We start from the raw sequence: 23,125 nt of genomic DNA on the forward strand, positions 1-23,125 counted from the left end.
TTGGCAAGACCGCGAGAGTCTAGACAAACAGCCTTGGCGGTTGCCATGAATTGGGTCAAGCCCCCGTGTCACCTCCGCATGGCTTTGGCTTACGAAAAGCTTTTTATTTCTTGGAGTGATGCCAGCCAGCCCCTTCGGTCTTTCTCTTGCCTGAACATCTGCCAAAGTTGGGCAAGGGGAGCCAGGAGAAGCAGTTCAGAAAACGATGTCGCCCTTTGTCCTTTTCAGAATGCTCGGTCTTCTGGAAAACCCACCTCCTTTGGGTCTCTGAGCCTCTCTCCTTCCCAGGTTCCACGAGACCTAGGAACCCATTGCATAACAGATTGCAGAGTCTATTGTACAACAAAGTTACCAGCAACTTACTTGGGCCTTCTCTTGCCCAGCTCAGTTGGTTAGAGTGCGGTGCTGATAATGCCAAGGTTGCAGGTTTGATCCCCATATGAGACAGCTGCATATTCCTGCATTGCAGGGGTTTGGACTAGATGGTCTTGAGGGTCTCTTCTAACCCTACAATTCTATGATTCTATGAACAATATTCTGCTGGCTCAGAACATTTCATCAGCAGAAGAAGTATTCAGCTAAGTGACTTTAATGTACAGCTGTGTTGGATGCAGCCTATAGAATATGAAAACCCACTTCATCTTATCAGTTCTTAAAGAGCTGCAGGGAAATGAAAGGGCTTTATTCTTTATCCTAACCAACCCAGCAATGGTTTGGCAGAAAAACAATAGCCCTCCTGATGAAAACTGCAAACAGGCCCCAGGCGCCACCTGCCCTTGCCATGCGCAGTAAGAGATAGGGACCTTCAGGCAAATGACTGGTCTTCCACTCAAATGCCCCGGAGAAAGCTCTTTAATTTATAGTGTAGTAGTCTTTTCAGCTTGCCATTTTTCTACACTAAAAAGTCCGAAATGCTGTATTCTTTCCTCATGGGAGATTTGCTCCACCCTCTTAATCATTTTGGTTGTGCTGTTCTGCAACTTTTCCAGCTCCAGAATATCCTTTTTGAGGTGTGGTGACCGAACCTGAACACAGTATTTCAAGAGTAGTCACACCATAAATTATGATATTGCCTTCTTGGAGCTCTTTCCAATCTCCTTTTCTTCTTAATATCCTAAATAATTTGATATGATCAGCAAACTTGGCTGCCTCTGCTCACTTCTAATGAACAAGTTAGAAAGCACCAGTCCCAATACTGCAATGTCTGCATCCCTCTATGGGGAAAACTGTACACTTATTCCTGTTCTCCAGTTCCTGTTCCATAATATGTTACAGATCTGTAAGGAGACCAGTCCTGTTATTCCAGGACTGCTAAGCTTCCTTAGAAGTCTTTGGTGAAGTGTTTTGTCAAAAGTTGTTTGAAAGGTTAAGTACACAAGTGTCAACTGGGTCACCTCTATCTGCATACTTGTTGATACTCTCAATTTTTTTTTTCATGAGACAGCACTTACCCTTGCAGAAGCCATGCTTATTCTTCTTCAGCAAGACTTGTTCTTCTATATGCTTTGTCATTCTGTCTTTAGCTATGCTTTCTTCCACTTTTCCCAGAACAGGCTTTAAGCTAACCAGCCTGTTATTTTATAGCCTCCCATCTCTGAATCCCTAAAAAAGAAGAAGAGAGATGTAGTAGTGGCCACTTCCTAGTTCTTAGGTATGGCGGCTGATCCTTTTAGGTATAAGTTACATATTTTTGCCCATTTCTTTTAGAACTCTTGGGTCTGGATCTGGTGATTTCTTCATTTGGAATTTGTCAATAAAGCCTGGAACTGGAAGAAGCAATACATTATAACTAGTCACCACTTAACTGGGGAATTGTACCATCTTTGTTCCCATCCAATGTCCCTGATGCAGATCTGAAGAAGAGTTGCTTATTATACGACACATGAATACAGTGGTACTTTGGTTCTCAAACGCCTTGATACTCAAACAACTTGGAAGCCAAACACTGAAAACCTGGAAGGAAGTGTTCCAGTTTGCAAACTCTTTTCGGAAGCCGAACATGCTCCGTTTTGAGTGCCACACTTCCGTTTTGAGTGTTACGCTGAGGTCTGTCTGTTTTTGCTATTTATTTTGCATTTCTGTTTTTGTGGCTTTTTGTTTTGTTTTTGTGACTGTGTGGAAGCCAGTTCAGCTACTGATTGATTGATTGATTGATTGTGTGACTGCAGTACATTGTTTATTGCTTTCATTTTATGGATCAGTGGTCTCGTTAGATAGTAAAAATCATGTTGAATTGTTGTTTTAGGGGTTATTATTTAAAGTCTGAAACGGATTAATCCGTTATGCATTACTTTCTATGGGAAAGCGCACCTTGGTTTTGGAACGCTTTGGTTTTGGAACGGACTGCTGGAACGGATTAAGTTTGAGAACCAAGGGGTAGCCGATGGGGTGCCCTCCAGATGTTTTTTTGATCTACAGTGCCCATTGTTCCTGACCATTAGCCATGCTGCCTGGGGCTGATGGGAGTTGGAGTCCAGCAACCAGTTTGTGTCAAGCACTGCAAGGACCTCAAACCAAGAACCTTGTAGGCCAGGCCCTGGGTCCACTAGGACGTCTGGGCAGAGGAGAGAGAGGACAGGGAGTCCATGGACACCAGGAATTTCTCTCCATGCCCCAAAATCTCCCTGGAAATCAGATGATGTGACAACTGCCACCATCTTGGCTGTGCTCTCCCCAAGCGTAGGTAACTCACTGCTGGAGAAGTAAGTGTGGGTCCAGCCCCACGGTAGTGGACAAATGCCACAAAGTGACTCATGTTTTTCCCTGTTTGGTGTGTCTCTCCCCTTGGCATGAAAAACAAAATTCTAGTCCTTTCTGGTGGGCTGTTTTGTCGTCATCACTGTTTGCATGTGGCAACTGCTCACTAACACTCTTGGCTGTTGAAACAGGTCCAGGTTGCTTGGTTCTCTCTCTCCCCCCCCCCCTTCAAATCGGGGGCCAATTAGTTTCACAAATGAGGACCCCGCGGTGCCACCGTAGATTTGTTCCAGGCCTGCGCACTGGCCTGCCGCCTTTGTCCTGCCTTCCACTCCCGCTGGCGACCTTTATTCACGGCCTCAGCGGGTGCTACTTACGGGAGACTTCTGCGGCCAGGCGTCCTGCCGGCTCAGGGCCTCCACACCACAGCTGGCTGAGGTGCGCAGGGCCTCGGACCCACTGACCTTTGCCCCGATCCTGCTGTCATTTTGAAAGTTACAGACCAGAGGGCTGCATACCTCGTGGGATTTACTCCTTTGTGGGTGCGAGGACTTTTGTTCCAGGGGAGGAGGGTGGATTTGGGAAGGCTGTGGAGAGCTTGCCATTGGCTGTGTGTGGTTTTGTTTCTGCCTTTACCCAGGACTGGGAAGCAGATAAGAGCGGGATACTGCCGGGCTCCGCCGTGTCTCTTAATGTGTGTTTTTAATTCTCTGCCTCATTAGTTCTTCCCAAAGTGTCATCTTTGCCTGCCGTCCTGGTAGGGTCCACCAGCTTCAGAATCATTCTGCTTTCCCTCTGCTCAGGTATTTGCATCTTTAGAAGTGAACAGTCACCTCGTGAGATGTGTTTTCATGGAGAAGATCTGGTACAGCAGACCGGTCATACCTGAGACTGCGGGGAAAGAGAGCAGAGAATCAAAATCGTTTAGCAACCAATCCTGCCATGTGTTAGTATTCGGCTTGCTGTCGGAAGTCTGTGTTCTGGAACTTTGTTTTCCTCCACCCTACCTTGAAAGGATTGACAAAATTAGTAAATCCATTTGTGTTACTTTTGCTGTACAAGTACCAATAAATCCCTCCTGCACCAGGAAGTGGAGGGGGATTCGGGGGAGGGGGGAAGCACCCGGTTTAATGAGCAAGCGAGCTGACAAATTTGTTTACTGTAGGTGCTGTGTAATGAAATGCATTTGTGTGTCTGCTCCTCACAAAGCCACCCTGAGGCTTTCTGGAGCCCGTGGCGGGATATAAATTGAAAGGGGAAGAAAAGAATAAGTTCAGATGGCAGCAAAGTGGCAAGATTTTACCTTCACCCCTGGAAAGATCACAGTCATGGAACTTGGGCATAATCCTTTGTCTTATTTTTTTAAAAAAATAAATGTGTGTAGATATTTGACCTGTTCCGTTCACAATCCACGAATACACCTTATCTAGCCCCTACCCACCCACCCCCAAAAAAGCACAGAGAAGAAAAGAATTTGCAGTGGCATTTTGGGGAGGGGACCGGGTGGTGCTGTGGGTTAAACCACAGATCCTAGGACTTGCCGATCAGAAGGTCAGCGGTTCGAATCCCGGGAAAGGGTGAGCTGCCGTTGCTCGGTCCCTGCTCCTGCCAACCTAGCAGTTCAAAAGCACATCAAAGTGCAAGTAGATCAATAGGTACCGCTCCGGCAGGAAAGTAAACGGCGTTTCCGTGTGCTGCTATGGTTCGCCAGAAGCTGCTTAGTCATGCTGGCCACATGACCCGGAAGCTGTATGCCGGCTCCCTCGGCCAATAAAGCGAGATGAGCGCTGCAACCCCAGTTGGCCACGACTGGACCTAATGGTCAGGGGTCCCTTTACCTTTACCATACCCACCCACCCCCAAAAAAGCACAGAGAAGAAAAGAATTTGCAGTGGCATTTTGGGGAGGGGACCTACAGTATCTAAGGTGATATGAGACTCTGCAAGCTTTTTGAGGTTTGCAGGACATAATAATAATAATAATAATAATTTATTATTTATACCCCGCCCATCTGGCTGGGCCTCCCCAGCCACTCTGGGCGGCTTCCATAAAAACCAAAAATACAGTAAAATGTCACACGTTAAAAACTTCCCTGAACAGGGCTGCCTTAAGATGTCTCCTGAATGTCAGATAGTTGTTTATCGCTTTGACATCTGCTGGAAGGGCGTTCCACAGGGCGGGCGCCACTACCGAGAAGGCCCTCTGCCTGGTTCCCTGTAGCTTTGCTTCTCGCAGTGAGGGAACCGCCAGAAGGCCCTCGGCGCTGGACCTCAGCGTCCGGGCAGACTGATGGGGGTGGAGACGCTCCTTCAGGTATACTGGACCGAGGCCGTTTAGGGCTTTAAAGGTCAGCACCAACACTTTGAATTGTGCTCGGAAACGTACTGGAAGCCAATGCAGGTCTTTCAAGACCGGTGTTATATGGTCTCGGCGGCCGCTCCCAGTCACCAGTCTAGCTGCCGCATTCTGGATTAGTTGTAGTTTCCGCGTCACCTTCAAAGGTAGCCCCACGTAGAGCGCATTGCAGTAGTCCAAGCGGGAGATAACCAGAGCATGCACCACTCTGGCGAGACAGTCCGCAGGCAGATAGGGTCTCAGCCTACGTACCAGATGGAGCTGGTAAACAGCTGCCCTGGACACAGATTTGACCTGTGCCTCCATGGACAGCTGTGAGTCCAAAATGACTCCCAGGCTGCGCACCTGGTCCTTCAGGGGCACAGTTACCCCATTCAGGACCAGGGAATCCTCCACACCTGCCCGCCTCCTGTCCCCCAAAAACAGTACTTCTGTCTTGTCAGGATTCAACCTCAATCTGTTAGCCGCCATCCATCCTCCAACCGCCTCCAGACACTCACACAGGACCTTCACCGCCTTCACTGGTTCTGATTTAAAAGAGAGGTAGAGCTGGGTGTCATCCGCATACTGATGAACACCCAGCCCAAACCTCCTGATGATCTCTCCCAGCGGCTTCATATAGATGTTAAAAAGCATGGGGGAGAGGACAGAACCCTGAGGCACCCCACAAGTGAGGGCCCAAGGGTCTGAACACTCATCCCCCACCACCACTTTCTGAACACGGCCCAGGAGGAAGGAGCGGAACCACTGTATAACAGTGCCCCCAGCTCCCAGCCCCTCAAGACGGTCCAGAAGGATGCTATGGTCGATGGTATCAAACGCCGCTGAGAGATCCAGCAGAACTAGGAAACAGCTCTCACCTTTGTCCCTAGCCCGCCGGAGATCATCAACCAGTGCGACCAAGGCAGTTTCAGTCCCATGATGAGGCCTGAATCCCGACTGGAAGGGATCCAAATGGTCCGCTTCTTCCAGGCGTGCCTGGAGTTGTTCAGCAACCACTCGCTCAATCACCTTGCCCAGGAATGGAAGATTTGAGACTGGGCGATAGTTGGCCATCGTGGCCGCATCTAAAGATGGTTTTTTAAGAAGCGGTTTAATAACCGCCTCTTTCAGCGGGTCTGGGAAGGCTCCCTCACGGAGGGAAGCATTCACCACCCCACGAAGCCCATCGCCCAGTCCTTCCCGGCTAGCTTTTATAAGCCAGGATGGGCAAGGATCCAGGAGACAGGTGGTTGGTTTCACTCGTCCAAGCAGCCTGTCCACATCCTCGGAGGTAACAGATTGAAATTGATCCCACTCAACTTGACTAGACAGAACTCTAGCACTCTCCCGCCCCGGCCCTGCTCCCACGGTGGAGTCTACTTCTTCCCGAATCTGGGCGATTTTATCTGCAAAAAACTTTGCAAAATCATTGCAGGAGAACATGTGGCCCGTACTGGGCCCCGATGTTGCAGGTGGTTCCGCTAAATTGTGAACCACCTGAAAAAGTCTCCTGCTGCTGTTTTCTGCAGATGCAATAGAGGCGGTGAAGAAATTCTTCTTCGCCGTCGCTATCGCCACTTGGTAGGCTCGACGTTGAGCTCTAACCTGTGTCCGGTCAGATTCGGAATGAGTTATCCGCCACCGGCGCTCTAGCCGTCTCAACGATTGTTTCATTGCCCTCAGATCCGTGGAAAACCACGGGGCTGTCCGGGCTCCATGCAATCGGAGAGGGCGCTTCGGAGCCAAACAGTCAATAGCCCTGGTTAACTCCACATTCCAGCGGGCCACCAGGGAATCGGCTGAAAGGCCATCAACATGGGATAAAGCATCCCCTACCACTCTCTGGAAACCATTTGGATCCATTAAGTGGCGGGGGCGGACCATCCGAATTGGTCCCACCTCCCTGCAGAGGGGATGGGTCGCGGAGAAGTCCAGTTGCACCAGGAAGTGATCTGACCATGGCACTTCTTTCATTTCGCTTTTACTTAGTGTCAGATCACCAACATCCATAGAGGTAAACACCAGGTCCAAGGCATGTCCACGGCTATGGGTTGGGCCAGACTTATTCAGGGACAGCCCCATGGAGGCCATGCTTTCCACGAAGTCCCGAGCGGCCCCTTGTAAGGTCGTGTCGGCATGGATGTTAAAATCCCCTAGGACGACCAGGCTAGGTGTCTCCAGGAGAACATCCGCCACGACCTGAAGCAGCTCGGGCAGGGAATCCTTGGTGCAGCGGGGAGGTCGGTACACCAAAAGGAATCCTGTACTGCCCCTATTGCCCAACTTCCAGAACATGCACTCAGAAAACTGGGTCTTCCCAATAGGACGCCTGGTGCAAACTAATGACTTCCTAAAAATCACTGCAACCCCCCCTCCCCGCCCACGTGACCTGGGTTGCTGTGCGTAAGAGAAACCTGGTGGACAAGCAGCGGCAAGGACAGGCCCATCTGCTTCATCCAACCAAGTCTCTGTTACACATGCCAGGTCAAATCCTCCATCCATGATCAAGTCATGGATGGCAGTGGTCTTACGAATCATTGACCTGGCATTGCACAGCAGCACCTTCAGGTCACGTGGGTATCCCTTGCTGATTCTAGTGTCCATCCGGACAGGACCAGACCCGGAGGCAGGGATAGTCCTCAGACAACGACTAAACCTGCCTCCTCTGTAATGACATGGTCTGGTCTTAGCGTAACTCCTCCTCCTACCCGTGATCACTGAGATCGGTTGTCCCAGTGCATCCCCCCCTGTGGAACATGCCCCAGCCATTTTGTGGGCTGGGGCCCACTCCCCGGCAGCCCTGAACCCTCCCCCTAAAAACAAAATAACACCTTAAATAAACAAACAAAACCAATAAAACAATACAAACAAAAAAATGTAAAAATTACAAAAACATCAAAATAAAAAAATAATAATTCCCCAAGCCCAACCAAACATCCATCCCACCCCCACCCCCCACATACAAAAAATCCAAAGAAAATTTTTAAAAAACATTTTAAAAACACTCTGTGCCTCTCCGGCAGTAACACTGTCCTAGTGAGGCCTGTCAGGCCCCGCCCCGGGCCAGGTGGTAAGTGGCAGGGAGGAGCAGGGTCCTCAGGCACTCACTCAGGGAGTCTTCCTGGGCAGCAGGCAGCAAGCAGCACGCAGTCCTTGTGAGGCTTCAGGCCCCGCCCCAGGCTAGATGGTAAGTGGCAAAAGCAGGGCCCACAAGCACTCACTCAGGGAGTCTTCCTGGGCAGCAGGCCGCAAGCAGCACGCAGTCCTTATGAGGCCCCAGGCCCCGCCCCAAGCCAGATGGTAAGTGGCAAAAGCAGGGCCCACAAGCACTCACTCAGGGAGTCTTCCTGGGCAGCAGGCCGCAAGCAGCACGCAGTCCTTATGAGGCTTCAGGCCCCGCCCCAAGCCAGATGGTAAGTGGCAAAAGCAGGGCCCACAAGCACTCACTCAGGGAGTCTTCCTGGGCAGCAGGCCGCAAGCAGCACGCAGTCCTTATGAGGCCCCAGGCCCCGCCCCAAGCCAGATGGTAAGTGGCAAAAGCAGGGCCCACAAGCACTCACTCAGGGAGTCTTCCTGGGCAGCAGGCCGCAAGCAGCACGCAGTCCTTATGAGGCCCCAGGCCCCGCCCCAGGCCAGATGGTAAGTGGCAGGAGCAGGGCCCACAAGCACTCACTCAGGGAGTCTTCCTGGGCAGCAGGCCGCAAGCAGCACGCAGTCCTTATGAGGCTTCAGGCCCCGCCCCAAGCCAGATGGTAAGTGGCAAAAGCAGGGCCCACAAGCACTCACTCAGGGAGTCTTCCTGGGCAGCAGGCCGCAAGCAGCACGCAGTCCTTATGAGGCCCCAGGCCCCGCCCCAAGCCAGATGGTAAGTGGCAAAAGCAGGGCCCACAAGCACTCACTCAGGGACATATCGATAGGAAAGAACCGTGTATCCTTGTACTGACCCTTCCCTGCCTGTCCTTAGGGGCCAACACTAGCCATGTGCAATAGTTGCCAATAAAGGCTCTTCCCAGCCTGCTTTTGTTTGAGGCTTTTGGGGGCGGTTGTCGAAGTATGGAAAAGCATCTGCCATACATCAGCTGTGAAATGTGTGCGCATAGCGATACGCACCGTATCGACAACACAAGGCGGAAAATAGCTGGAATGCAGGCCAGAGTGGTGCCACTGGCAAGGGAGGGGGGCACTTCCAAAAGAGGAATGGAGGAGAAAGTGTTTGTTACAAATCGGGGTGTGGGGAGAGAGGGAGATAAAGAGAACGTCGGGAGTGGGGGAGTTGAACTGTACATTCTGCTGTCAGCCCAGCTTCTTTTGCATCCTCTTAAGATGCAGACAGAAACCTGTCTCCCACGGAGCCGGCGTGCTGCAGGGTTTTGTGTAGAAGAGGGGGCAGGCACATCCTTGAATGAAAAAGGAGGTTTTACCCGATGCATCGACGGTCGCTGGGGCGCAAGGAAGCAGCTTGCATTCATAAGAGTTTTCTCCATCCCCACCCCATGAACAGAGTTCTTTGAGAAGGATTGGTTCGGTTGTGGGTTTCGGTTGGGAGTGGGGAGATGTCACCACAGGACTGGCTCCAGGTTTGAAGGGTCCTGGGGAAAGTGCCCTCTATGGGTGCCCTACCATTGCTACCACATTTATAGCCCACCTTTTCTCCATGAAATGGTTCCTACCTTCTTTATTTTATCTTCAGAATAACCCTGTACCCTCCCTTCCCTTCCATCTACCTAGCTTTGCTTTCCTCCCTTTTTGTATCAGTATGTTTGATGCTGTCTGTATTTTGTCTTTGTTTTAAAAATGAATGAAGTTTCTTTAAAAAAGAAGAAGAGGGTTGGTTAGGTTGTAAGATAGCGACTGGCTAAAAGTCACCCAGTGAGCTTTAAGGCTGAGAGTTTAAATCCTGGTCTCCTAGCTCCTAGTCCAACTTTCTAACCATCACCTACGTTGGTGGGCCCCGGTCTCCTAATTTTTACCTTACCTAAATGCAGTGACTACCATTTAAATTTTCTCCCAGTGCCCTGAAATCATTGGCCGAGCCAATGACACCATGGAATATTTAAGATCTCAGTTCCTAGCCACCCAACATCAGCTGTTGTGTCTCTCTGGTCAGGGCTGGCTACTGTCCAATGGGACTAGTAGGCAGAAGGCAGGGAAGGCAACCATAGTAGAGCCAACAAATTCTAGACCAGGCATTCCCAAACTCAGCCCTCTAGATGTTTTGGGATTACAGTTCCCATCATCCCTGACCATTGGTCCTGTTAGCTAAGGATGATGTAGTCCCAAAACATCTGGAAGGACGAGTTTGTGGATGCCTGTTCTAGACTCTTTACCTCCCTTCTTCTGAAAAGGCTGTCAGGAGAACCCTGACGGCTATGCTGTACCTCCACTGCCAGAGGCAGTATGCTTATAAATACAAGGCATTCTTAAGAGCATTTATTTCACCCTCTCATCACACTCCATTTGATTTCCCATCAGTAATGGCAGCATGCAGCCCAATCTGGCATTAGGGCTATTGGCCTGATCTAGCAGGCTCTTCTCATGTTGCTGAGTTCTGCAACGACCAAACTGAGACTGAGGAGGAAGCTGACAGCCAGGGCCACCTCCGTGACAGGTTGTAAGAAGGCAAGCAGGTGGGGGTTTGGCTTGGGGAAGACTGAGTTTGGTGGGGCAATGCCCACTCACCTCAATGGATGATGTTCCACTGTCTTCAGGCATTAGCAAGAGATCAGGTTACCTCTCAGTGCCACAGGAAACTCCCCCCTTGATTAGGAACAAACACCAGGAGCTGCCTTATACCAAGTCCATCTAGTTCAGTACTGTCAACTCTGACTGGCAGCTGTCAGAGATTGGAGGTGGCAGGAACTGAACCTGGGATCTTCCACACGAACAAAAGGTTCATGCTCATGAGCTCTTCCCATAGCATTTCCACATAACACGCTGCCTTTAAAAGCAAAAGAGCAAGGTAAGTCAGATCAGTTGGCAACCCAGAAATTGTTGCCTGGTATAGATACCTATTTAAGAAGTGCAGAGTCTCTGAGTTCTGAGAGTGTTTGCAACCTTTCTGTTTTCTTCCGCGTGCCCTGGAGAGGTAGGGAAAATGCTGCAAAAGCCCACATCAAGAGCAGTGAGGTTCCTTTTGGCAACGCTTTGGGTTTATTGACTTCATAGTACCTCTCTATCTTCCTTCCTCCCCAGCACTGACACATTTCTTGTTCTGCAAATTGTTACCCAAAAAAAGCCTGTTTCTATTTAGAGGTCCCTCTCCCTGATTAAGTCGGCACTTACGATGCAGGGTAATGAGAGCCTTTCGCTCGGAAGGTGAAAGCACCTGGAATTGTCTCCAGCTGTGCTGCTCTCTTGCCCTGCTCCCTTGGTTCCCCTTAAAGGTCTAAGCACGTGTGGTTATACACAGGTGGAAACAGATTTTGCGGTGACTCCAGCACAGGCATTCCCAAACTCAGCCCTCCAGATGTTTTGGCCCTGCTAGCTAGGGATCATGGTCCTGCTAGCTAGGGATCATGGGAGTTGTAGGCCAAAAACATCTGGAGGGCCGAGGTTGAGGAAGCCTGCTCTAGCAAGTGCCTGGGCATCTCTTTCTCTGAGGGATGGATGGGTGGATGTCAGAGAGAAGAGGGATCCTTTTTATGAGACAAAAGGAGGTATTTCATTTTTTTGGACTTGCAGGTGCAAGATGTAGAAACGGCCACTAGATTAGATGGCTTCCTGAGAGAATTGGGCAAAGGCACAGAGGACGAGAAGTCTGTCTGTGGCTTCTGGTTGTGAAGAGTAAATGAAACTATCTGCCAGTGAACCCCAAAAACCACAGTGGAAGAGAACTCTTAGTTTGGGGGTTTTTATTACAGTGGTACCTCGGGTTACATACGCTTCAGGCCGCAGACTCCGCTAACCAAGAAATAGTACCTCGGGTTAAGAACTTTGCTTCATGATGAGAAAAGAAATCGCGTGGCAGCGGCGGGAGACCCCATTAGCTAAAATGGTGTCTCAGGTTAAGAACAGTTTCAGGTTAAGAACGGACCTCCAGAACAAATTAAGTTCTTAACCTGAGGTACCACTGTATTACATTTCTAGCCTACCTTTCCTCCAAGAAGCTCAAGGTGGCACAATATTTAGGCCTGACCTTCCAGGTTCTAGTTCAGTGTTCTTCAGCTTTGGCTCCACAGGTGCTGTTGTAGTACAACTCCCATCATCTCTAGTCTATTTGATAATGCTCAGGGATGGCTCTCTCTTGCCATCATGCCCTTTTTCTGGGTTTCCCAGAAGCATCTAGTGAGCTGCTGTGGAATGCAGAACTAAATGGACCTTTGATCTGATGCAGTAGGACTCATTCTATGTTCTAAGAGGCCTTAGGTGCAAGATTCTGCTATTGATAGAAACAGGGACTGTGTTGGGAGATGAAAATGGGCACATATAATTTCCATAAGATTTTGCTGTTACTCTAACGTGAAGCTTGTTTCGTTTGAGTGAGCACCACCACCACCCCAAAAAAATTGCTTCTAGAAATTGCCTCTTTCTTCTCACCTGGACTAAATGTGGCAATAGAGTCACAGTTCTGGCATGCGGATGCTGTCCTGTAACAATCCTCACCCGACATTCAGCCCGATTTGGCTGTTGCAATAGGAACAATTGGCATCTCTCCCTATTCCTTGCAAACGTATTCCTGGAGGGTTCATTTCTGGCACGTAAATGAAGTGTGAATTGCTTCTCGTTTCTTTTCTTTCTTTTTTCCTTTAAAGGCAGTGCAGATCCAGTGCTTACCTTGCAATAGTGTGGTGTCGCTAATGAATCGCTAATACAATTTTCGAGATAATTTTATTTCCACCCTCCCCGCGTTCTAATGGGCCTCCAAAAAAACCCCCAGCATTTCCTCGCTTTAATCTTCCCTGGGCAATGCAATTTGCACTGACTCATACATTTCAGAACAATCAACTATGCATAAACAAAAGCAAATTGTTTAATAGCACAAAGGTCATTGGGTATTTGTTATTGACGATGTGTAAATATTGGAATGTGGTCGCGGGGCAGATTTACTGCCTCTATGGATACAGGCCATTGAACAACTTTACGTCCCTGGTTCATAGGCTTGTAAGCTCTTTGGCTGACATTTCTCCAGTGGATTTCAAGCAGTGCAAGGGATGAAAGAGGGAATATTATTTCCCCACCTATTTCTTCTGATTGAATATGCGTAGGGGTTGAGTGGGCCATCAGCATTGAAGGTGTCAGTAATCAGGAAGCACGCCTCCTGTTCAGATTTCACAAAGATGTATTTCAGGTTAGAAATCCAGACACACCTGGGCAGTCAACAAGCCTACAGAATGGGGTGGAGAATCTCTGGCCAGCTGCACCTTCCCTATTTGTCTGAGCCATGCCCACCTGCCAATAACCTGACATCACACATGACATCAGGATTGGGATGAGCCAAAGGGAGCTTCCGCAATGCCACCAATCAGCTGGTCATCAGTGCTCCAAGAGCCCTTCATGCAGTGCTTCTGAAGTCCCAGTGATCACCAGGCTTTTAAAGCACCAGCGATCAGCTGATTGGATAGACTTCAAAACACAGCAGGTGGCTCTTTGCAAACCGCATGCAAAAAGCCCTGTGTGGTGCTTTGAAGTCGTGACAATCAGCTGTTTGCTGGGGCTTCCAGAGCCCTAAACATCTGAAACTCTCCCTAAACCAAAGGCCAGCTCTGCATCTATTGGGCAAAACTAAGAAAGCCAATATCCTTAGCTGCTTCCTGCAAAGTTGTGGCGTTCCACCTCCTGAGGAGCTACTCCAAAAGTTGGTGTTTGAGGAAACATGGGAAGCTTGGCTTAAGTCAAGTCAAATGTTTGGTCCCTCCAGCTCAGTGTCGTCTACAGCAGCTCTCTGCAGTTTTGGACAGGAGCCTTTCTAGTTATATCGGAAGATGTTGGGGATTGAACTTGGAACCTTGTGTATGCAAAACATGCCCTATGCCTTTGAGCTAAAGTCCCCAAAGGTAGGGCCGGCTCAAGACATTTCGGCACCTGAGGCAAACGCCAAAATGGGTCACCAGGGAAGACAGGGTGAGTGAAGATTGGCATAAGAAACAAGGGTGGGGAGAAAAAGATTGACCTTGGGATCTCCTGCCCTAAGCACCCTGCCGCCTGAGGCAATCAACGCACCTGAATTCTTGAGTGAGCCAGCCTTCTCTGAAGGCCAGAATTGGCCAAGAATATGGGTTGGGTTTCTGAAGACAGGAAGGAGAACTTTGGGGTCAGAGGCTGGTAGGTTTGCCTGCTGCTGTTTTGGAAGTAAGCCATGCCCAATACCCTAAACTGCTCCTCCTTCCTGTGTTGTTTACCTTCCTGCAAGTCTTCAGCTTCCATGTATTTCCAGATTGCTGTTACATTGTAAAAGTCTTACTGTTGTCATTAACTAGTCATCAGATGAAAAGAGAGCCAGGGGCTCTTCTCTGCTTTCCTCTCCACTTTCCTGCAAAGAGGCATCTTTAAAGTGATAGTTAATATTTTTAATTTTACTTCTTCAAAATTACCTCCTTCTTGCAGATGGATATTCTGGAAGCACATTAGGAAAAAAAGCATTCTCTTCCCAATTTCAGCTGATGAAATTTAAAAGCCACCATGTGCACATCATAACACTTCTACTTTTTTTTTAATTTGCCCTTTATTTTATTTTATTTTAATTTCCTTCCTAACTAGTGCAATCAGGTTTCATTAGTGGAGGCATACGTTTTTCTAATATGCTTTTCTGATTACTCCTTTTGATAGTTATATCAAAAGCCACTTGTGTTGGTGCATACGATGTAAGGTGTCCCTCTGCTTCTGCAGCCATCTTGCCATTGGCAAACCTTTGTTTGCACCACTCCCCATAAAACCAAACTGAAGTTCCAGTCTGAATGTTGCAGTCTGAATAAGCTGTCACAAATTAAGCTTATCTGATTACTTGTTTGTTTCTACATAGGCATGAGAACAGCTAATATGCTGGGTTGGGCCACATGTACATCAAGATATCTGGGGATTAGCAGAAAAGTCACTGAATTTGGCTTTGGGATAACCTGCTTTATTTTTTTTAAAAAAAGCCAGTGAAATGACTGAATAACATTTTCAGTGTTTAGAGGGCGAGACTTCGGCACTTTGCATAATTCCTGGCTTCTCTCCATGATGACAAAAACAGAACAAATGGTTCAACTAGTAGAATTTTGAACTGCATTTCTTTGCATGCTTTTAAACACAGCAATTTCTTTAAAGCCTCAGCTGCTGCTTCCTCTGCCCTCCTGTCTGGGGTTGGCTGTTTCCAGCACATTTTCGTTTACCTTGACACCTATGAGGTCTAGAAACTTGTGGTGCAGTTTAAGATGAGATTCTACTCCCAGTTCCACCCAGCCTCGCATGCTGTGCTGCTGGTGTCTAGAACACTCATTCAGGCATGGTACAAAGGGGAAACAGCTGATGAGAACTCCTCTCCCTCTCTCCCTCCAGGCTCGGACATGGCCGTCTTCTGCCTGCTCTGCGGGAAACGATTCCAGACACAGACCGCTCTGCAGCAACACATGGAGGTGCATGCCGGAGTGCGCAGCTACATTTGCAGCGAGTGCAACCGCACCTTCCCCAGCCACACAGCCCTCAAGAGGCACCTGCGCTCCCATACAGGTAAGCAGACCACAAAAGGGTTGGATGTTAAACTTAGACTGGCTTGCGGGAACTGCGACAAACTCCCTCAGTGAAAATGGGATTGAGGCAACATCACTGAGAATGTTGTTGTTTAGTCGTTTAGTCATGCCCGACTCTTCGTGACCCCATGGACCAGAGCACACCAGGCACTTCTGTCTTCCACTGCCTCCCGCAGTTTGGTCAGACTCATGTTTGTAACTTCGAGAACACTGTCCAACCATCTTGCCCTCTGTTGTCCCCTTCTCCTTGTGCCCTCAATCTTTCCCAACATCAGGGTCTTTTCCAGGGAGTCTTCTCTTCTCATGAGGTGGTCAAAGTACTGGAGCCTCAGCTTCACGATCTGTCCTTCCAGTGAGCACTCAGGGCTGATTTCCTTAAGAATGGAGAGGTTTGATCTTCTTGCAGTCCATGGGACTCTCAAGAGTCTCCTCCAGCACCATAGTTCAAAAGCATCAATTCTTCAGCAATCAGCCTTCTTTATGGTCCAGCTCTCACTTCCATACATCACTACTGGGAAAACCATAGCTTTAACTATACGGACCTTTGTTGGCAAGGTGATGTCTCTGCTTTTTAAGATGCTGTCTAGGTTTGCCATCGCCTTTCTCCCAAGGAGCAGGCATCTTTTAATTTTGTGACTACTGTCACCATCTGCAGTGATCAGGGAGCCCAAGAAAGTACAGTGGTGCCTCGCAAGACGAATTTAATTCATTCTGCGAGTTTTTTCGTCTAGCCAATTTTTCGTCTTGCGAAGCACGGTGTCGGAAAAGTTTTGGAAAAGCTTCAAAAATCACCAAAAACCTCAAAAAAGGCTACCACACTGCGTTCTATGAGTTGCTCCTCGAAGTCAAGTCGCAACTGTATTAACGGTGTTAAGAAAAAGGAAACAAACTTGCAAGACGTTTTCGTCTTGCGAAGCAAGCCCATAGGGAAATTCGTCTTGCGAAGCAGCTCAAAAACCGCAAAAGCCTTTCGTCTAGCGAGTTTTTCGTCTTGCGAGGCATTCGTCTTGCGGGGCACCACTGTAAAATCTCTCACTGCCTCCATTTCTTCCCCTTCTATTTGCCTTCTTATTTCCCTATTCTCACTGAGAATAGGGAGATGTATATCCTTCATTCCTCCCTCCCTGTAACAAACTGTGAATCCAAGGATCCTCTCTGAGTGGCAGGGGGTACATTATGGATCTGCAACAAGGACTCCTGGTGTTTGGGGTCCCAGGGCAACTACAGTGGTACCTCTGGTTAAGAACCTAATTCGTTCTGGAGGTCTGTTCTTAACCCGAGGTACTATTTCTGGGTTAGCGGAGTCTGTAACCTGAAGCGTCTGTAACCTGAAGCATATGTAACCTGAGGTACCACTGTAATTCCCAGTTCTGGGCATAAGGTAAAGTTGAGGCATATTCAAAATGAAACTGTACCTCCAGGAGGGATTATGCTTGGCATTTTCACTAGTAAATGCACAGTCCTTAGGACCTGCCATAAACACTGTTGGAGGTTTAAATGAGAACTTTACTTAGGATTGCCTGCAACAAAACTATTTCTGTGAAATCTTTTGCTCCCTACAAAGGCTATCCACTTTACGCTGCCCATAAAACAATTACTGTTTGGAGATGCTGCTTCTGGGCACCTGCATGATGCTTTTGAGTTTGCAAAGCACCTGCCGCCACTTCCAAGCCAACAGATCATATGTGAGGAAGGAGAAAGGGGTTGGCAGTGCCAGTCAGTATGTAGAACCTCCTTCTGTGGATGCCAAGGAAGCCCATGCCAGCTTCTTCCCTTTCAGGAAAGGGGCACTCCAAAACATCTGCCTCCACCACTGCCACCTCCCTGTCCTACCAGCCTGAGTAATGGGGCGGGGGGATGACTTCAATTTGGCTTGCATTTAAAGGTGAACCTACCTTTCCAATAGGGACACAGGTGGCGCTGTGGTCTAAACCACAGAGCCCAGGGCTTGCCAATCGGAAGGTCGCAGTTTGAATCCCCGCGACGGGGTGAGCTCCTGTTGCTCGGTCCCTGCTCCTGCCAACCTAGCAGTTTGAAAGCACGTCAAAGTGCAAGTAGATATATAGGTACCGCTCCAGCGGGAAGGTAAACGGCGTTTCCGTGCACTGCTCTGGTTCACCAGAATCGGCTTAGTCATGCTGGCCACATGACCCAGAATCTGTATGCCAGCTCCCTCGGCCAGTAAAGCAAGGTGAGCGCCACAACCCCAGAATCATCTGCAACTGGACCTAATGGTCAGGGATCCCTTTACCTTTACTACCTTTCCAAAACAAGACACTAACCAAAATGCAGCCGCACATTGAAATTTGCACTTTTCTGAATTTTGCAATGTAGTTCTTCAGCCTCGTAATCTGCACAAAATGTGTATACTGGCATAGAGTGTGCATAAAAGTAAATATATCTGGGGAAGCAGGATAACAAAATGCATTATATTGCTTTGCAAGATTATGTACTTTGCAAAACCTGAGTGGTACCTCAGGTTAAGAACTTAATTCGTTCTGGAGGTCTGTTCTTGACCTGAAACTGTTCTTAACCTGAAGCACCACTTTAGCTAAAGGGGTCTCCCACTGCTGCCACGCTGCCGCCACGCAATTTCTGTTCTCATCCTGAAGCAAAGTTCTTAACCCGAGGTACTATTTCTGGGTTAGCAGAGTCTGTAACCTGAAGCACCTGTAACCCGAGGTACCACTGTATATATTAGGAGGGATTTGCACTAAAATGTTGGTGAAGAGTTTTCATATATATTTTTTAATAAAAAATGGAAACTGATGTGGAAATGTGAAGAAATGAATTGAAGATGGGGAAAATGAAATGCTGACACGTTTGTTGGCCCTGAGGTGAGCAGGCAGGCCTGGTCGAAACTCAGAGGTCAGGGTGATCAGGCCTTACTTGAAGCCTGCTCCCCCCATCCTACTTGTCAGGAACAGAACAGGAGTGGTCATCGTTCTGTGAGACCCCCCATTCAGTTTTTCACCATATCCCTAGTGTGAGGTAGTCTTTATTTCCAAGAGGCCTCTGTCCACCATACAGAAAAAGGTCCATCATTTCCTCTTTCAAGCCAAGGATAACGTTTGGATACTCGCTTCCCAGCCTCTTCTCAAAGTTGTAATTTGGGGTGAGGAACCTGTGACCCTTCAGATTGTGCAGCACTCCAGCTTCCATCAACATGGCCGACAGGCCAGAGACAATGAGAGTTGGGAGCCCAGCAACATCTGGTTTCCCCCCCTCCCTGAGGCAGTTGATAACTGCTGTACTTCTGCCTCTGGAAATTCGGTTTGTGGGCCAGAAGATGAGAGGTGGGGCTGAGACGTGATCTGTCATATGACCTTAATAAGTGGGCAAGTGATCACAATTCAACTGCTTAAGGTGCTGGATACAGCTCACTAGGCCAATCCCCCCCCCCCCCCGTTCTTAATGGGATTACAACAACCTGTGTTGCATGCGATTGGGATTTAAATTGCATCAGGAAGTGCTTTTGGAAAGCTGCCTTCGATTGGAGGAGGGCTAATGCTATTAATCCACTGACGTGTGGGCTTTCCCTTCTCCGTTCCTTTAAGTGCCAAATCCCGGGGAAGGATGAAACCTCTGGCTCTGGGAAACAATTCCAGATGCAGCTGAATATAGAGCAACGCTTTAGATATCATCCCTTTTATAAAACGTCTCTCCTTTCCTCAAGCTGCACATTTCTCCTTGTAGTGGCTGGGAATTTGATGTGGGGCTTTAGTCAGGGTGGAGCGATGGCCACTATAACCTTTTGGAAGGAAAAGGCAAATTCATAAAGGACAGGTATCTGAGCAGCAATGCTCTTGGCCAGGATAGCTGAATGGAACCTCCTTGTTCAGGGGGAGTCTACCTGTGAGTGCACCGTGGCACCTCATGTGAACTCTGTCATTTCACCACCCAACACCATCCGGTGTTGGCACGAAGTCCCATGCTCTCCTCATATGCTCATGTAGAACCTGCATTCTCAGCCTCTGGGCTGTCGATTTTTTTCTCCTTCTGTGAGATGTACAGTTGCACAACGTTAAGATTGCCTCTCCAGCTCTTTCTGAGAGCTTAGCTGATGCTCGCGTCACTCGCAGGCTTTCTGCTCTGCCTCATTAATATTCCATCCTCCCCGTCCCCATTTGCTTCCAGGGCTGCGTGTTTAGCATCAGCAGCTGCGTTCAGTACACAGGGCCAACCGAGCTGCTGGCATTGATGGATCCCTGATTTACTTGGCCGGCTGTATAATAAGACCCTTTGCTGTGCCAGCGAGGCGGCCTACAAGCCTCCGGATTGGCCACTCAGCCAGCTCACGAATGCAGCAGGTAACAATGGAGAGGCCGGGTCACAGGTGCAGCCAAGCGGCCAGAGGGGGCTCTAATTAGTCCCATTTGTCCTGGACTTAATGTCAGCCTCATTAAGAGGCCTTGCAAAGTTAATCAACGTGCCATAAATGGGATTTTTCTTGCTGTTATCGTTGCTGTCTGGCAGCTGGTGTGTGTGTGTGTGTACAGTACCCCAAACGCAGCTCCAGTTTCCTCCCTCTATATGGCTCCTAAAGCAGGTGTCATTGGTGTGAGCACTTCAAGTGTGCAGATTTAAGCTCATTTAGCATGTGATTGGCTTTATAATTGAATTTGCTCATACAGGCTCCGGAATTTCAATGCTCTGCTTAGAACAGTTGAGCCTAAGTTGGAGAGAGAGATGGAGAGAGAACTCTCTCTCTCTCTTTAACTTAATAATAATAATAATAATCTCAGAAATCCTCCATAGAATACGGGGAATTGGAAGACGTGACTGCCATCTGATTGCCATCGAAGCTTGCACGTTGCGTCTTCTGAAAAAAACAATAATAATTTGACACAGAGAAGTGTCATCACTCTGATTTTGAGGAGGCTGTTTGTTTGCATGTGTGAATCAGAAAGCATGGATATCAGTAGCATGAGAATCAGAAAGAGCAGCACTGAATTGGAATCCAGGATCCTTGCCATGGCAGGAGTTTGATAGCACTCATTCTGGTGCGAAGCATTTAATAGGGTTGTATCCTAATAAGCAGGGATGCGGGTGGCTCTGTGAGTTAAACCACAGAGCCTAGGACTTGTCAATCAGAAGGTTGGTAGTTTGAATCCCTGTGACAGGGTGAGCTCCCGTTGCTCGGTCCCTGCTCCTGCCCACCTAGCAGTTTGAAAGCACGTCAAAGTGCAAGTAGATAAATAGGTACTGCTCCGGCGGGAAGGTAAACAGCGTTTCCATGCGCTGCTTTGGTTCGCCAGAAGCGGCTTAGTCTTGCTGGCCACATGACCTGGAAGCTGTACGCCGGCTTCCTCGGCCAATAAAGTGAGATGAGCGCCGCAACCCCAGAGTTGGTCATGACTGGACCTAATGGTCAGGGGTCCCTTTACCTTTACCTTTATCCTAATAAGCTCTACTTAGAGTAGACCCACTGAAATCATTATACCTAAGTAAGCCATGCCCGTTATTTTCTGTCGGTCTCCTCTGAGTAACACAAGCATTTAATACAGCCCATAGTGTTTGTGGGGCCTCAAGCTACCCTCCACCACCATGAGGTTGGTTTATATGGTTCAGGGGCTGAGGTTGAGGACTAGTGGCTTGCCCAAAGCAGTCAGGTGCACATTATGCCACACTAGGCTCCAACACAGTCCTAAGGACCATTACCTTTCTTGCTTGGAGCACTTGGAAGCCCAGCACTGATACAGGACTTGTCTCCTCAGCCCCACCTCCCTCCCCAATTTGGAGATGGAGAGGGCAACACTGGGGCTAACCTTAACTTCGTGCTGGGTGTTCCAGGTGAAGCACAGGACTAGGGACAAAAGCCTACCTCTTGTGGTCTCGGCAACCACCAAATTATTGTTTGGCACCTGCCAAGGCTGGCCCACAATTTTGCCTCCTAGGGTAGATGAAAGAGGGACCATGGGCTCAGTGGTAGAGCATGTGGCTTTGCATGCAGAAGGTTCCAGGTTCAGTCCCTGTTAGCATCTCCAGGTGGGGCTGGGAGAGACAGTAGAATCCTAGATCAAAGGTGGAAGTGAATCATAGAATTGTAGAGTTGGAAGTGACCCTGAGGATCATCTAGTCCAACCCCCTGCAATGCAAGAACATGCAACTGTCCATTATGGGGACCGAACCTGCCACCTTGGTGTTATCAGCACCACGCTGTAACCAACTGAGTATTTGTAGAGTACAGTGGTACCTTGGGTTAAGTACTTAATTCATTCTGGAGGTCCGTTCTTAACCTGAAACTGTTCTTAACCTGAAGCACCATTTTAGCTAATGGGGCCTCCCACTGACGCTGCACCACCGGAGCACGATTTCTGTTCTCACCCTGAAGCAAAGTTCTTAACCCGAGGTACTATTTCTGGGTTAGCGGAGTCTGTAACCTGAAGCGTATGTAACCTGAAGCATCTGTAGCCCAAGGTACCACTGTACTCAGAAGAAGATGCTTAGAAGAAAGACTTTCTTCGGGGAAGGGCCATAGCTCATTGGTAGATCATGTGGCTTTCCATGCAGAAGGTCGCAGGTTCAATCCCCAGTGTCTCTAGCTAATTCTGGGAGAGATTTCTGGCCTGAAACCCCAGAGAGCTGCTACCAGTCAGTGTAAACAATATTGAGTTAGATGGGCCCAATGGTCCAATTCAGTATGAGGCAGCTTCTTCTGTTCTTCCCTGTCTCTGGGGGCCCCTTCTGCATAGCCTGCTCCTGTCTGCAGCAGAAGGAATACAAGGTGTGCATGTTGTTAGTACACATCAGTTTGCTGTGTTTTTAAAAGAAAAGATTAACAATATGGGGGGTGCTGTAATTGAGGCAACGAGGGTCCTAATTGAGGGAAAAGGGGGTGGGTTGATGCCCACGGAGGGGAGGGCAGAGGGCGGCAGGATGAGGGAGGAGAGAAAAGGAAGAGAGTAAAATATCATTGTAAAGAGGAAGTGGAGGCGGCAGCCTGCAAGTCTATAACAAGAAGGACAATTTATGCTCAGGCACGAGTTTGGTTTGACATGGGGATAATGAAAAAGCGTAGGTCATTGTGGATGACTTAAGCCTTCAGCAGCTGAGGAAAATGTATGAAATGCGAGCGGCATTACACGCTTGGCGGCTCTGCACATCTGCAACGGGACAAGTGAAATACAGTGGGGCCATTCTTTACCATAAACTTGTGGTCGTCGGATCCGCCAAGCCCGGAGAAGATTGTAATTACACTGACAAGACAAATCAGCGATATTTAAATATTCATGAACAAAGTCTTGGGCGATCAATCTATCTTTATTGTCCTTCCGTTCGGCTTCTGTAATAAATATATTTTTTTAAAAAAAACTGGAAAAAAGGAAAAAAGCTAAAAGGAGCTGGAAGCCCCTCACCTTTTTTCCCCTCCTTGCCTTAAGAAGCAATACTGGGGAAAGAGGGGGCAGGTGCTGGAGGGGAAG

At 48.5% G+C, this 23,125-nt stretch overlaps 1 protein-coding gene across 3 annotated transcripts in view; it reads left to right on the plus strand.

The window, feature by feature from the left end:
• Positions 1-23,125, plus strand: part of ZBTB16 (zinc finger and BTB domain containing 16) — a 196,809-nt gene that overhangs the window by 159,488 nt on the left and 14,196 nt on the right. For all 3 annotated transcript variants that reach the window (XM_081172555.1, XM_081172556.1, XM_081172554.1), the window contains exon 5: positions 15,511-15,681. In XM_081172555.1, the coding sequence (XP_081028681.1) occupies positions 15,511-15,681 (171 nt within the window). The remainder of the gene's footprint in view (positions 1-15,510; positions 15,682-23,125) is intronic.

This window comes from Podarcis bocagei (assembly GCF_964188305.1).
Source record: "Podarcis bocagei genome assembly, chromosome: 15".
Classification (NCBI taxonomy): Eukaryota; Metazoa; Chordata; class Lepidosauria; order Squamata; family Lacertidae; genus Podarcis; species Podarcis bocagei.